This window comes from Gobius niger (genome assembly GCF_951799975.1).
Source record: "Gobius niger genome assembly, chromosome: 11".
Classification (NCBI taxonomy): Eukaryota; Metazoa; Chordata; class Actinopteri; order Gobiiformes; family Gobiidae; genus Gobius; species Gobius niger.
This window is the reverse complement of record NC_136862.1, coordinates 7,668,533-7,683,674: the sequence shown is the minus strand read 5'-3', so window position 1 is coordinate 7,683,674 and position 15,142 is coordinate 7,668,533. Positions and strand designations below refer to the sequence as shown.

The 15,142-nt window shown below is 41.1% G+C and overlaps 1 protein-coding gene across 1 annotated transcript in view; it reads right to left on the bottom strand.

Annotated features, from left to right (window-relative positions):
* Positions 1-15,142, bottom strand: part of LOC306969864 (kin of IRRE-like protein 3) — a 455,290-nt gene that overhangs the window by 173,343 nt on the left and 266,805 nt on the right. Inside the window, exon 2 of the mRNA XM_079565619.1 lies at positions 9,036-9,185. Coding sequence (XP_079421745.1) covers positions 9,036-9,185 — 150 coding nt within the window. The remainder of the gene's footprint in view (positions 1-9,035; positions 9,186-15,142) is intronic.

The window sequence follows — 15,142 nt, the reverse complement described above, 5'->3', positions numbered from 1 at the left end:
CCTTTAATATAACATTTTAATAACAACTGGGTAGTAGCAAGATCATCGAGTACAATATGGATATTGTTGTGGCGTTTGGCTTTACAATAGTGATTTTGGTAATGTACTAATGCTTGGCATTGGCAACAATTTTAAATAAATATATTAATGATCACCTTTTGTTTATTGCGCTGTACTAGACATTGTACAAGAAATGAAACAGCTGTTGTTGTGTTTTGTATCTACTCGTTTCGTATTTGATTGTTATATTAATATTATATTGTTTTTATCATGGGGGTGGGCGCTTATAAGCCTTTTGCTTCGGCCCACTCCTTTTGAGCAGACTAACTGCTCAAATAAACAAATAAACTAAACTAAATAACGCCAGCCAGAAAACTCACACTATAGTAAGTGGGTAAAGTTTATTTCTAAAGCGCTTATGACAGATAAAGTGCTGTAAAAGAGCATAGGTAAAAACAAACAATATAAAAATGCATAAACGTAATGTAAAATTAAAGTGACAACCCATTCTTAAAGGTACACTGCGTAACATTTTGGACTATACTGTTGCCATCAACACAAAACATGCTTCTAATGACCAGTTCAACACAGAAAATGCAGCTGTTAATCAAAGAATGGATTTGGATGAGGACCTAACCTGTATAAATCTCAAATTCTACTGACTTTAGTCACATCTCCATGGAGACAAGCTGGAGACGTCCCCACTCCTGGTAAAGTTACCGTCTTCGGAGAGCTGAGCCGCTCACAGCAAAGGCGCATGTTTGTTTGTACATTCATGAGGAAATTTTCAATGATGAAAATATACATCATAGAATAAATGCTTGTATTTCAATATTATTTATTGGGTAAAAATTCTATGCGGTGTGACTTTAAATAAACATGTCTTCAGATCCTTTTTAAAAGAGTCCACAGAGTCGGCCAGATGCAGAGACAGGAACAGGGCGTTCCACAGTCCGGGAGCAACAGACTGAAAAGCAGGTCCTCTCGGGGTCGAATAATGAGTCTTGGGGACTAAATTACAAGGAGGTTCTGGCCAGAGGAAGGAAGAGCGCGGACTGAGGAGTACGAGCTCAAAAGACACGATCGATAAAAGGCACACGTTTTAAATGATCTAAAACCACAATGGGACTGATATTGATGCTTTATAAAAACATGTTTGTGAATACAATCTTGCGCCACAACTAATAAAAAGATGCTGCAACTGTCTGACAAATCAGTCTTAGTTCATTTAGCTTTGACTTTTCACTTGTGTGGCCTGCTCCATTGTTGGGCTGATTCTTGTGTTCGTTCGGGGTTCTGGGTAAAAGTGACTGAAAAAAGATCTGTCTCTTTTCACAGTTGGGATAAGGTTCAAACACTCATGACCTCCATGACCCGTATCAGCTGCTTCTGTCTGGCACAAGGTTCACATCCCTGGTTCTGAAAGCCAGATGGGCCATGTCCTCCTTTGTGCACCACATCTACAAGACTCTTATATCCACATTAGACAACAGCACTTCTCAATTATTTTACATTTGTTTTCATTTATTTGGATGGACGTGTGAGTTATCTTACAGGAAAAATAACGTTATTTGGTGTTGAATCATTGCACTGAAGCTCCATTGCTCTTCACCGTGGGTAATATGAGCTATGATCTTATGTCTTTAATCTATGCATGTAATCAATGCAACACCTCCTGCCTAAGTCGTCTTTATGAGAGTATGGATTCTTTTTTAAACCTTATATGAGTCAGGAAGATACGCTATAGGAGGCTAACAATGCACCGTGTAATAAATGTCTTTAATGTCCATAACTCTGGCACAAATGTGTGATATTCTATGAAAAGGTCTTAAGTTCACACTGTTTAATGAAAAGATGTTATGCACTGTACATCTGACTGGAAAACATGACAGACTTTTCCTTGGGGGTGCAAAAAGAAAAAAACAGCCACAGGGGTTTGAGCGAATCACATATGCGCCTCGAACGAGCGAAAACACTCAAACCCATCTGGACAGCGCGGCAGATGTTGTGCAGAACTTCCTCTATGTTGACTTTTGCGTAACCCGCGGACATTGTGGCAAGGTGAGTTACTTCGGGAGGGATCTGGAGGAACTGTGTTTGACTGGAAGCGTGTCTTACTATGTGCTCAACAGTCGGTGCAGGGGAAGGAAAGGAAAAAAAAAAAAATGACAAGGTGCCAGTCAGAGTATTCAAGCAAACAGGAAAGGAAGCCCATGGGCCTTGGACAGGATAAGTGAGATGGACACTTGCACCTGCCCAGATGTGACAGACAGGAGCTGAACTTAGTGCTATCACGGATCAAGCAGAAGATCATTCCGACGTCGATGAAGTAATGTCTTTGTTTGATTTTTAGAGGAGATCTCCAATATCCTGTTTAGTCTTTGAATAACGGCTAAAAGGACCAGACATTTTTTCATCTTGTAGGGAAACTTGTTTTGCTCCATAAATTGCCTGATACGTGAAGTTTGTGTTATATTATGATTTGTTGAAGTTTTGAATGGCCAACCGAAATAGTCAATATGTGACAAAAAGGGTTAAAAACTAGGAATAGTGCCGTCAGCAGGAAGGGAAAAGTAAGTCTGTAAAATACATTTTCCCTTGTCTTTAGGGCTATATATTGAAAGACCGTCTGCACTTTCCCAAATTGCAGCCCGGGGGCCAAATGTGGCCCTCATACCAATGTTTGGTGGCCCGCAGTTTACAGTATGTGGCCCTAAATGGAAAAGGTTTGGACACCCTGGTATAAAAAAAAAGTTTAACATTTAATGCACAAGACTGGGAAATGTTGTGTCTAGAAGGGCTACTTAAAAGGGACTTTAAAGTAGTTTAAAAAAAAGTATTTTCCTCCCCCTAAATGTTCCAGCCATGTCCTAATGTGTTGAATGAGCCAAGACCTGTTCACCACAACTGCCTCTAAAATCCTGCACTGTCACTCAAAAAGTTGTTACTTCCGTGCCGTCATGCACGAGTTTAATATAGAAGCTGCAGTTACACCTGAGGTGGCAGTAGTGAGTATAATAATGACCAACTTGCATCTAGTCCCTTTAAAGCAGTACTAAGTAACTTATGCCCCTGGAGGCCATAAGCGCAACTGCAGGTGTCGTAGCATCTTGCGTTTTTTTTTTACTCATTAATTGTCCATGAGAGTAAATCATTTTTTCTTTACCCGTTAGCCTGTTAGCTTCTTCTTTGTGATTCCATTAGTGTGTATTGGTGACTCCGACCCGTAGGCAGGGAAGTTGCAAAAGTGGTTGTCTGGCCAGAGACACCAGGGGGAGATGAAAGACCCCCCCTATCACCCCATTAACACTTGTATTACCCCCAGAGGGACTACGGAAAGGATTTATTAAGGTAAACAAGTTACTTAATTCTGTTTTAAGTGCAGACGGGAGAAAAATGCATTTTGAGAAAATTGCTAATTTTCAAATAGATTAATACAGAACTGCAAACTTGAAGAAGAACCCCGACAACTATGCCCACTTTCAGGTGTGGGTCAGCTCAGGACAAGCTGCTTATGTACAGCTTTGCATCTGCACTGGAAACATGAACATCCACTTGATCCTCCCTCCCTCCCTCCCTCCCTCCCGTGAGTTCGATCTCTTCCACACTGACCGCCGCCTGACCGCTTTAACATCGGCGGACTGTACTGGGACCTCCCGCTGCTTCCGTGCCCCGCTCAGAGCCCCTTGTGTTAAACGTTTGCCTGGCGCTGAGTGGCTACACGTCGGTCCGGCCTCATCCTGTGTGACTGAGAATGCGGCGGGTCCAGCGCTCTCCAGCCGGGTTAAGTATGATCTGCCCCGACCGCTGTGTACACTGCTTTTAGTGCAGGCCTATTACACAGCAGGTTACCGTGTCGCAGGGGTATTAAGAACTACTTTAGAGCAAGGCGCTAATGAAAAGGATCCACAATGGTTATGATTATGTCTCCGATTTTCAAGCCGAGATGTTTTTAAAACCATTTGGGGGGAAAAGTAAGTAAATAAAGGAATAAGGGTATGACACAAGGGCAAAAACAGATACCTTGGATACCTTGGATAAACTTGTACAGTTGTATTGAAACATGCCATACTCCTATAAGAAACTAAAACATGATTTAATTACACATCTATATATACATCCAAAAAACATTTTTGCTGTGAGCAGAGTTGGCTTTCTAATTTAAGAGATGATTTGTAAGTTTTATTGTGCCAAAAGTCAGAAAAGTTGTTTAACAAAGATGAAAAGAGAGAGAGAGATGAAAAATGTTTTATCTTTTATTCATATTTGAAAAGATGATGATTTGAAAGGCATAATTGAATGAGTTTGTTATGGGTTATGAAGGTTGTGTATTATTAAATTGAACAATGTAAGTTAACTTAAATTTAGGCAAAAAAATGTTCTGCTTCTGCCGGATTGGGTCTTATATGAAGTGATTTGTTTTAATTTTTAATTAACATTTTTATTTGTTGATACTGACACAAATAAATTAAACTAAAACTGAAGTTTTAGTGTCTGAGCTCATTCTACACATTAGGACATGGCTGGAACATGATGAAAATACTTAGTATTAACATTTTTAAACTCCATATAGTCACTTTAAACTAACAAACTGCTGTTTAGCTTTTGAGATGCTAACACATTTAAATGATTAGCTCAGCTAAGCGCAAAATCAATGATGAATGACCATTTTTATTTGATGACATCGCCACTTCCCCACATAAAAACCACATGACCACAAGCCTACTGGGGAGAATGACGTCACATCTCGGGAAAACGAGCTCTCCAGTCCACATGAACGCACCATTAAATACACTACTGCTGCGTTCATGTGGACTGTGGAGCTCTTTTTCCTGAGATGTAACATCTTTGTATTCATGTCCTGTATGTCGGAAAGGGGATTTTTAAGTTATCCAATAAAAAAACTGTCTGTTATCACTTATTAGCGCTTGGCTGAGCTGACCATTTGATATTTGGCGTCAACATCTCAAAGCTAAACTTCGATTTGTTTATTTTATATAATATCATGTAAAAGGTATTTTTGCTAGCATTATTGTTGGGCATTTCTCTCACAAATATGCTACTCTGAAGGACGACGGTTCACACCAAACTCCAAACACCAAAGTAGCAGAATTGAACTAAAAACCTTACATTATACGACAAGAGGATAAATCAGCTGATTTCCACAGTCAGGTGCGTAAGTCGGAAAGCTCGTCTTGATCTGAGTTTCCGCAGTTCTTTTCTCCAGTTGAGCAATAGTTGTCGGCGTCTAGTTGAGCCGTATGTCCATGTTTAGTCTGACGTGGCAGCATATGTTCTGCAGAAGCTTTAAAGGCTCATTTATTCTCCCACATTGCGCGTAAACAGACATTTCCAATAGTTACTGTCACTGCATTTACCGCGCATTTCTAATGTCCAGCCTGTGATACCAAACGTTACCAACATGATGTTTCTTTCGCACCACAATAACGAGGCAGAGCAGCGACGCTTTGTTTGCAAATTGTTGTCGAAGTTTATTTGCTTGTTCTGCGGCTGATTTTTTGGGCAGTATAGTGTCCCCAGCAGTTCCCTCATACGCTGACTCCCACACCCTCTGGGCAAACGCAGCGAAAGCATCGTCATGTCTTCATTTTTGACATACTGCAGTCATATTTTCGACTTTTTTGATACAGTACATGCTTAAGTTCCAGCCGTGTTCAGCCTTCCAGCCACTCTCCTTGTTTTTCTTACCGTTTACTCTAATATACTCACTCTATCCAATCCCATCCTCTCCCACCCTCCATCCATCCATCCATCCATCCATCTATCCATCTTCCCTGTCATGTGCGCTGCCGTTTGCGCTGGGATTCCTTCGGTGTGCCAACCTAATCCGAGATGGCTCCCCGAAGTGCCTGGATGTGCTTACACATGTCCCACTTTAGAATTACGAGCTCTCGTCCCCTCCCCTGTTTGATTACACTGACTCCAATTCGCGTGTGTCGCTGTCGTATGCGCGATGAAACAAAACAGCAACTCCGAGGGGTGTGTGTGTGTGTGTGTGTGTGTGTGTGTGAGTGTGTGTGTGTGTGTGTGTGTGAGTGCATGCGTGTGTGGATAAGTCTTATTTCATCGACACAAGGGCCAAGGCAATAACTCTGGATTGCATTACGGGAGGGGAGAAGAGGGGCTGGAAGGTCCCGGGACAGTTCTACCCGGGGCATAGCTGGTTTATGGTCCACTTTAAGGGGATTAGAAGGGGGGATGTCAGCGGTGTGGTCAGCCGGGTATACCATCGCTGCCGGGTCAAACATGGTAAAGCAGTTAGAGCTAAGGGGAATTTCTGGTATTGAGTTTATGAGTTGGAAAAAGGCAATATTGGGGGGAAATGTCTGGCAATTTTCAACTGAACTAAACAATAGATCAACTGTTAAAATGATGACTAGGCTATACGGTATAGAGTAACATTTCACTCAAGATATAGGATAAATTATAAGCATTTACTTCGTTACAGGTGATTTTAGTTGTTACATGTTGCAAATACCAGTTCGAGCTCATCAGCGAAACCCATTTCAGACCTACAAATTTCTTCTTCTGAGACACTGAAGAGGCACCAAGAGCCCCCCACACCTGCAGCACAGTGGTGGCATCACAAGAGGAGCTATAGGAAACATGGAAGGGACAAACGAGGAGGTATCCGGGCGAGACTCACAGCTAAGCCACACATGCTTTCTATTGTTCTAGCTAATGGACGTTCACTGGAGAATAAAACAGATGAACTGCTCTTTCCAGATGATGGTTAAAGAGTGTTGTGGAGCGGAGGGAGCTGCACAGGTGGAAGAGGAATAGGCGGACAGGTTTCCTCCGGGTGCTACGGTTTCTCCTATACCTCCAAAAACATGCTGGTCAGGTCGACCCACAGTGGCGGCAGCAGCTCAGCACTGAACACTATTTCATTGTGCGCTTGTACAATGACAAATAAAGCACTCACTTACTTACTTTTTAACTAAGGCTTAAGAAATACTTGGCTTGGGATACCGGTACCTTAACAAGACCTTTTCCGATACTTTTTCCGATACCTATACTAAAATGTTTGTTATCTAGAACCAGAAAACAGAACAATAATGTTGATTCATTCCATAAAAGACTATTTCCTGTAAACTAAGACTAAATCTGTACCATTAATTTGAGCTGAATCAACCAAGTCACTGTATTTAATGCTGTCCGTAACCAAACAGGCTGCAAACCTTGGTCTCTAAAGATTTGTTTTTATTCTGTACCTGCTCTCGATACTTTTATTTTTTTTCGATGCCAGTAGTACCTAAACATTTTGTTCTATGACTGTTAATGTATCTTTAATGGTTTAGCTGCTCTCGTGAGAAAACCACATAAGCTGGAATGTTCTGCAGTGCAACCTCTTACCCCCCCGCCTGAACTGAGTGCATTTTCTCCAGTTCGGCTTTACCCAAATCTAAAAGCTTCTCAACAGTGTAGTGATTGTACCTTTTTGTCACGTTGTCGCCAAATTTCTGTCACATTTTTGTCAGCGTTTTTGTTGCCTTTGTATTTTCTCTTAATAATAATTCATTCCAAATGTAGTTACATCGAGCTTCATCCCACATGCAAAATAATTCAAAAATCAGGACGTCCTTTCCGAGGAGAGTCCTGTCTGTTGGAGCTAAAGACTGGTACAAAGCAGCACTGACTGAATTCACTCTCTCTAATGGTCAGCAAGAGCGAGACGGAGGTGAGAGAGAACGAGAGAACTTGACCTTATAAAGTCCACTGACACAAAGCCGGCCGCGTCGTGTCCAGCCCGTGTAATAAGTGGAGTCAATTAGCGAGTCATTAAACTGTTTGTAAAGTGTGCTCCGTGGGAGGGAACTACCACATGCAAATGGCTCCATGTAATATACTACTGGCTATTTCTGGCTTCAGGCTGCAAATGAACTCTGAAACACTGTTGAATCAGGCTGTAACTTTGACTATAAATGGCCCCCGAAAATAGTGAAGGGCTAGTTTATATTTATACATGAACAATAAAGAGGAAAATCAAATCACACAGACCCAACGCAACATTATTCTTGTCTTGTAATGCTTTTTTGTATACACACGTTAGTGGCCAAATGCTGTTGTAGCCAAATCATAATGCTCTAGTGTCCTTTCGCAAAACACTTAACCCACCGGTCTACATGAATGTGTAAACTTGTGTTGTGAGAGCCTTTAGCCTGCACCAACTCAAAAGGGAAACATGTAGGTCTTCTATGCTGATTTTGTGTTACTTTATTCCCCCCATAATGATAATTAATTGTCATTATCACTTATCCTTTTTGTACTAACTTTCATAATCCTATCACATGGTATGTGTGTGTCCAATTGAGCAGATCTGACACACACAAAAACGAAAAAGTGGCAAGTTCACATAATAGATGACAATCTTGTAATGGGCTACGGCAATTTTATTTCGAAAAAAGGGAAAAAATAAAACAAAAATTTAATCAACAGGGGAGAGACCGGGCCTGTTTAAAGTACTATATATAGTATCAGAATTCATGGATGTGCCAGAACCAGCATTGTACTCATGTTTAGTGTCCTGTCCCTGTCTTCTTTTGTACAGTTTAGTGTTGGGAAAGGTCAATGTTCTCTCATCAACATGTTGTTCACTTTCAACTGTTTTTGTGAAAGCCTATCAAGGGACAAGTGCTGAAAATTAGCTTTTGCCATAAGCACTATGATACATAGATCAGACTTATGTTACAGTTTTTTATCTCTATTTTGGTATCTGTCCCGCCCTATCAAATAAACCAGATAAATAAATATGTAGTGTGAGAATCTTCTTGTTCAACGGCGTAGACTTTTGGGTGGCTAATGGGCTTTTCTAAAACACAAGTCCTTTTGCCTAGGTAATATTAGAGTATCACTGGCCCGCAACGTATCTTTGTATAGTCCAAGCTGTATATAACCACACTTGACAAGCGAGTCTTGAACTACACAGAAGGTATAAATACCAACTTTAGAAATGTATAATTAAACCTTAAATGATGGTATCCTTGAAAAAGACCCTTGGTCAGTAGCCCTACCTGAGAGGTCCCGGTTGACTCCTAGAGCCATCCCGTCTCGGAGCCAGAGCACCATGCCGTGGTACCCCGGTATGGAGCAGGGGAGTGTGACCGGCTGTCCCGCTACCACCACCAGGTCTGTGGGCTGCTGGGTAAACACCGCTGCTCTGCCTGCAACACACAACCAAAAAAAACACATCAGGAAATTAACAAATAGAGACGTGCGAATAAGGATTTGGCGACACCGTATACTGCGCAGCCCTACTCCAACTCCAACTCATCTGCATCTTTATTTTGAGAGGGAATCTGCACCTCCTCGCCTTTTGCAACATGACTTTGAGTGATGAGATTCCCTGGAGGAGAATGCCGGGCTTTGCGGACAGATGAGGTGGAACATGTTGCGGTGCGCTGGAGTGATATTGACAACGTGTAACCCCATTTGAGCAACATGTAGAGAGCCATTTGAGTGTCCATATGGCCCAGCAGAGAATCCCCTCCGGGCAGAGCGCAGCATGGAAACTGTCTGAGCGTATAGTTATGTGTACATGAGCTGTCTACTATGGCTTTTTCTCAGCCTTGCGTCACCGCATTCAGACAAGCATTTTATACGACAAAGGTCTGCAAAGACATAGCAGCGACGGTCATAGTACAGACAACTTAAACGTGACAGTAAGAAAAAATAAAATAAAGCACTGGTTCTTTCTTTCTTCCTGCATCTAAGTATTCTCACATCTAAACCAAGCATTGGCGCTCTCTTACGAAAAATGCCGTGCCCGCATTTTGGGTTTGAAGAAGGAAAGGAGGAAAGAAGTCCTGATGTTTTGTAAGGGCAAAGAAATAAAGATGGGTTTCGACATGTACACACTTAAAACTGACAATTTCTATTCACATAAATCTGATTTCCGTTGTAATTCCCAGAGAAACTAACAAACTACAAAGGCTAGATAGATCAATACATGGAAGAAGCAGAGTACAGGAATACATTGAATATATTAAGTTAACCTGTATTTGGGTATTTCAGCATTCATGTTTCATGCTTTATAACTTAAATGAATGTATGTGCATGGAAAAGACACTTTATGAGACTGAACTGGTCTTTAAAGTGCATTATGTCTGACACCATTTTTGCTGAGACGAAAAGATTTTGCTAAACATTGTACCCAACATTCTTTAATTTGACAATTTTTGTGATGTTTATAGTTTCACTTCCTTGTTGGACACTGACAGGAAGTGACATAGAGGAAGGCAAACCGCTTTAAACTGTTTAAACCGCGCCAACCATGTTATCAATGGGAAATGAGTGAGTCAAACTGCCGTCTATGTCACTTCCTGTCAAATTAAATACATTTTCTGCCCAAAATGTCTTTGTTGAAATTAGTGCTTCACTAAAATGAAATGATAAATGAAGTAAATTTAACCTGGAAGAACTACCGAAAGCACGACATTCATCGCCTCATCTCTCAACCATCACTTCTTCTCAAGCCACACCTCCGTTCCTGCTTCAACTAATCATCGCTTTCCCTCAAAGGCCTCTCGTTCACTGCCTCGCCCATTTCCCAGCGTGCTGTGACCCTCCTCCGCCCCTCCTCCACCTGGCTTCATCTCTGCTCTGCTCGTCGTCCCCTGGTCGCCTCAGTGTCCAGACTCTGGGGGGGAATACTCTTCTACATTCATTCCCTTATGCCCATGTATTTCATACCGTTGATTCACTAAAACTCTTCTAATGACGCTTTGTTTCGGTGAGTCTTTTCAAGTTGAATTATTACTTGCAACAGATGTTTTCCATCTAAATAAGTCTTATGTTCAAAAGCATAGAAACCTATCATATGCGCTTTAAGCATTTCATGTGTTGCTTGGAGCACCGTCCACTGGCAGCAGGGGGAATTGACAGAAACAAGGAAGAAGACACGGTTTTCAGCCATGTTGACAAATCAATGGTGCCGGTTTTGAAAAGATGGTGGAGACTTTGTTCAGTCTATGACATGATAAAATACAGGGAAAGAGCCAACTGTAATAGAAGAATAAACGACCAGAGAAAACTGGATTAAACACTGCGCTAACGAAAAATATCTTTTAAATTGCATCACATCAGTACGATTCATTGATTCAAATAGCTTTAAATCAAAGGAATATGTATACACAGCATTTGTATTACCACAGTTTTCCCGTGGTTGTTTACTCCATCAACTTCAAATTTATGCAACGTCTCATCTAAAAGCTGCTGTCCGCTGACTCTTTTGCCCTTTAATGATTATGCTGGCAATATAACATCTGCGTTGCACTCTGAGAGGTCAGTATTACAGCCGGGGAGCTCCATCAGGCTCCAAATGTGTTTATCCGCGCATCATTTTCTTCTAATCCGACCGTCACTAAAACGAGGCGCAACTCACAAGTCAAGTCCGTCTGACGCAACATGCTTCCATTTAAGCCATACTGCAGCTGTCTAATTGCATCCCAGAAGATCCAACCTGCTTTATCTGCAATGTGGGCAAGGAAATGTGAGGAAATCAAGTCGGGGAATGGAGTCGTTTGGTGCCAAAAGGAGGAAAAAGTTAAATCTTTTTGAAGGGTCTCATGCGAAATCAACTTTGTTTAGTGGTGTTTTGTTTCATCCGTGCATGTTTGAGTAACTTTGCATTTGGTCTGTTCTTTTAAAAGGAGACATAAGACAGAAGCATTGACCTAATATCAACGTTTGAAACCGGTAATAGACGCTAATCGACACAGGGGAGAGAGTTTGAACACAAACAAGATCAGAAGAGGTTTGGTGAAGGCGTCTAGACTTTAAAACTCTTACCTTGCCTCTATCGGATTTTCGAGCTGGATAGTTTTGAGTGTGCAATAGGGAGGATTACAGAAACAAGTGTGGTGTGTATTTATTGAGAGAACTTTGCTAAAAGCCCAAAACAGATGATTTTGCATAATGTAGGGCATTTATGTGTCTCCTTTCTCGCAAAACAGTATATAAAACCCCGTTTCATGATGGAATATAAGAGCTAAAATCGTTTCCCTGTCCCACATAAATGCCTCTTGTTCTCAACTAATGCAGCTTCAAAGACCCACTTTCAACCCATTAACACAAGTTGTGACCCAAATATAAATGTGGCCTTAATTAACAATAAGAAAAAAATGCTTTTGGAGTCTGTCTGACCGGTGGACTTCTGCGTTGTGTAGTTTATGCAGTTTGTGATGTATTAAGAAGCCACGAGACACAGCTGTGACTTTTGGAGGCGGTCTCCGTTTACTCTGGCAAAATATATACAAAAATACAATCAGCAAGTGCGGCTAACAAGATCCAGCCCAAACTAAAGGGGAGAAGGCAATGGACAATATTAGCATCTCCCCGCATTTCTTCACATGAATGAATTAAAACATCGGGGTATGGACGGAGCTCAATATCAACGTAAATACAAATTAAGTATGTTCCCGAAGAAAATAAATACAAAATATTGACAAAAGGACTCTTAAAACATTGGATTTACAATGGATGACTGACCTCTTCCCAACATCAGATTTGCAAAGGGAAGAGGCAGAGGCCGAATATATACGAGGGGCATCTCAAAAGTCAACGAAGAAGAAACAAAAACATAGAAGAAGTGGCTGGAGGACCAAGTCTTCACAGTGTATCAAACGCTGGGTATGGACAAAATTCAAGTAAACAAAAGGACAATTTTGTGTATTTATACCGTTATTACTTATGAACGGGTTACATCTGTTTTAGTGTAAAGTATCCCATATTTCCGTGCAGAGTTTTGTGATTTTAGGTCTTGATCAATATGGCAAACTGTCATGAATATGGAATATGTAATGTATAATGAATATGCAGAGATATTATTATATTGGATTATCGCTTGAGAAATATCAAGGCTCAAGGCTCATTAGTAATATAATGTTGGAGATTGAGAAACTAGTCAAACATCACCCGCACTGAACTATGGTGCCATAATTATGAAGTTATGAAGAAGTATACTTAACTGAATGTAAATCTTTTGTCATAATTTTGACCGAATAAACTGAAACTGATAAGGTGTTATGCATCCCAAGTGTTTTCACAAAGCTACAGCTTTCGATCAAAAGTTTCTGTTATGACTTTGTGCAACGCTTTTCCGCAAAAAACATCTTGAGGTGGATTAACTGCCATTTTCCAGCATCAACCCTGTGACAACCCAGACATTTTCCAGCACTGGATCCATTCCAAGTGAGTAATGTAGGCCAAAATGAACCTTTGGAGCAGAAAAACTATTTGTATTGAAATTCAGGAAAGATTCACCGCAGAAAAATTCAATAAAATTGCGCTTCCCCTGTCACTGACGGGTTGAGAGAGAGAGAATATATGAAACTAATCCGCTAAATTGGTTTAAAAAAAGAAAGAAATGTGTGTAAAATGTTACAACCTAGCAAGACAAACTATTCCAGTTGAATATTAGAAATGGAAATGGAGAATGAGATTGAACAGTTCCTTGCGAAATACTCTCTGCCACTTTTGTTGAGTTATTGAAGCGGATTATTAAATGATAAGACTCAATAGGACATAACACATTAGCCTCTAAATCAGACCTGTCAGCCGCTGGATATGAAACTGCCTTCAGCCAAAAAAGAACTGCTGTAACACAAACTATTCCAAAAGCAGCGTTATGTAGAGTTCAACAAATTCAACGCACTCAATAGCGATTTTCATTTCCGATCAATCCCACAACTTTCACCCACAGCATTTTACAAATCCGAGCGCTGAGTTATCTCCGGAGCAGGGAGAGGGAAAAGGCGTCCGTGAAAGTAGATCAACTTTCTATTTTCTTTGCGTTTTGGAGTCCGCTGAGAGAAGCGCGCTGGTCTCGGTGGCGGCCATTTTGAGTTGCAGCCTGCACCAATAATAGATCTGTTCACCGCTTCTGAGGGGAACAAATAGTGTATTTAGGGCTACCTGTGTGGTGCCGTGACAGGTGCAGCGGCCCTTGGGGGGGGGAAGAGAGGGGCATTCTGGGACACATGCTGTTCCACCTTGAGAGGAAGAGGTTTTAATAATAAGGTTTAAGATGATACGATGTCTGGCAAGTCTTCAAAAGTCGCACAGAAAGGGGTCAAGAAAGATACAGCATCAAATGCTCTTTCTGGCATTTACTGTAACTGTTGGATCAGCCCAGTGTCACCGAAAAATGTGAAATGATACGAGGAGCAAAACGTCCGCGCAGTAACTCCTAAAGACTTTCCCCGCTCACTTCCGTCAATAACCTTTAGGAGTTACTGCGCGGACGTTTTACTCCTCGTACCATTACGCCTCACAATATAGTCCCCCTTTTTATCTGCTTATAAAATCGACACGTTACATTTCTGTGTAAATATACTTCGCATGAAAACACTTCACGTAACTTTATTTAAATAGGGAACACGTGGAGGAGCTTGGTAGCTTCTATCGTGAGCTTTTTTGGAGCTATGTGACATGTGGGAGAAGCTGCGTATGTGCTCCGTTTGCCTGGCAGAGCGCACGGACAAAGACCAGACGGGGATATATTAACTTGGCTAAAGTGAGGTAAGAGCATATCTCAGTATTTAAAAACGGTGGCCTATTCCTTTAAAGTGCATATGACACACACAAATACATACACAAATATATAAATACTAGCTGAGACCCGGCCTTCGGCCGGGCCTCGCTAGTCTCCACATTTGATAATCTGAGATTATGAGTGATTACAAAGAAATGTCCAACCCGTCACACAGTTCAGCTGTAGACCAGTGGTTCCCAACCCATTTCAAAAACTATGGCCACTACAAATGAGTAAAATAATGAATGCTAAAAATAATTTCAAACAAACTGCAATTGGAGTGTTTGATGCACCCGTACTCCTTTCTTATAAAGTACAACGACAATATGTTCGCTAAACTCGGGGAATAAAATTCAAGAGACAGTGGAATATTTATGGATAAATATTAGGGGTTCAGCTCTAACGGTTTGGTTCACGGTGCAGGACCCGTGGTTTGGTGCATCACGGTAGTGTACAAAAAAAAAAAAAAATGAGTAGGTTTTGAACTGAAACAGCCTAATGATCGTTGTTAGACAGTATTTATAACTTTACAATAAAATGGGTAATGCGTTCAAAGCTGCTTTAGAATAAAACGTACCTCTGGGCTCA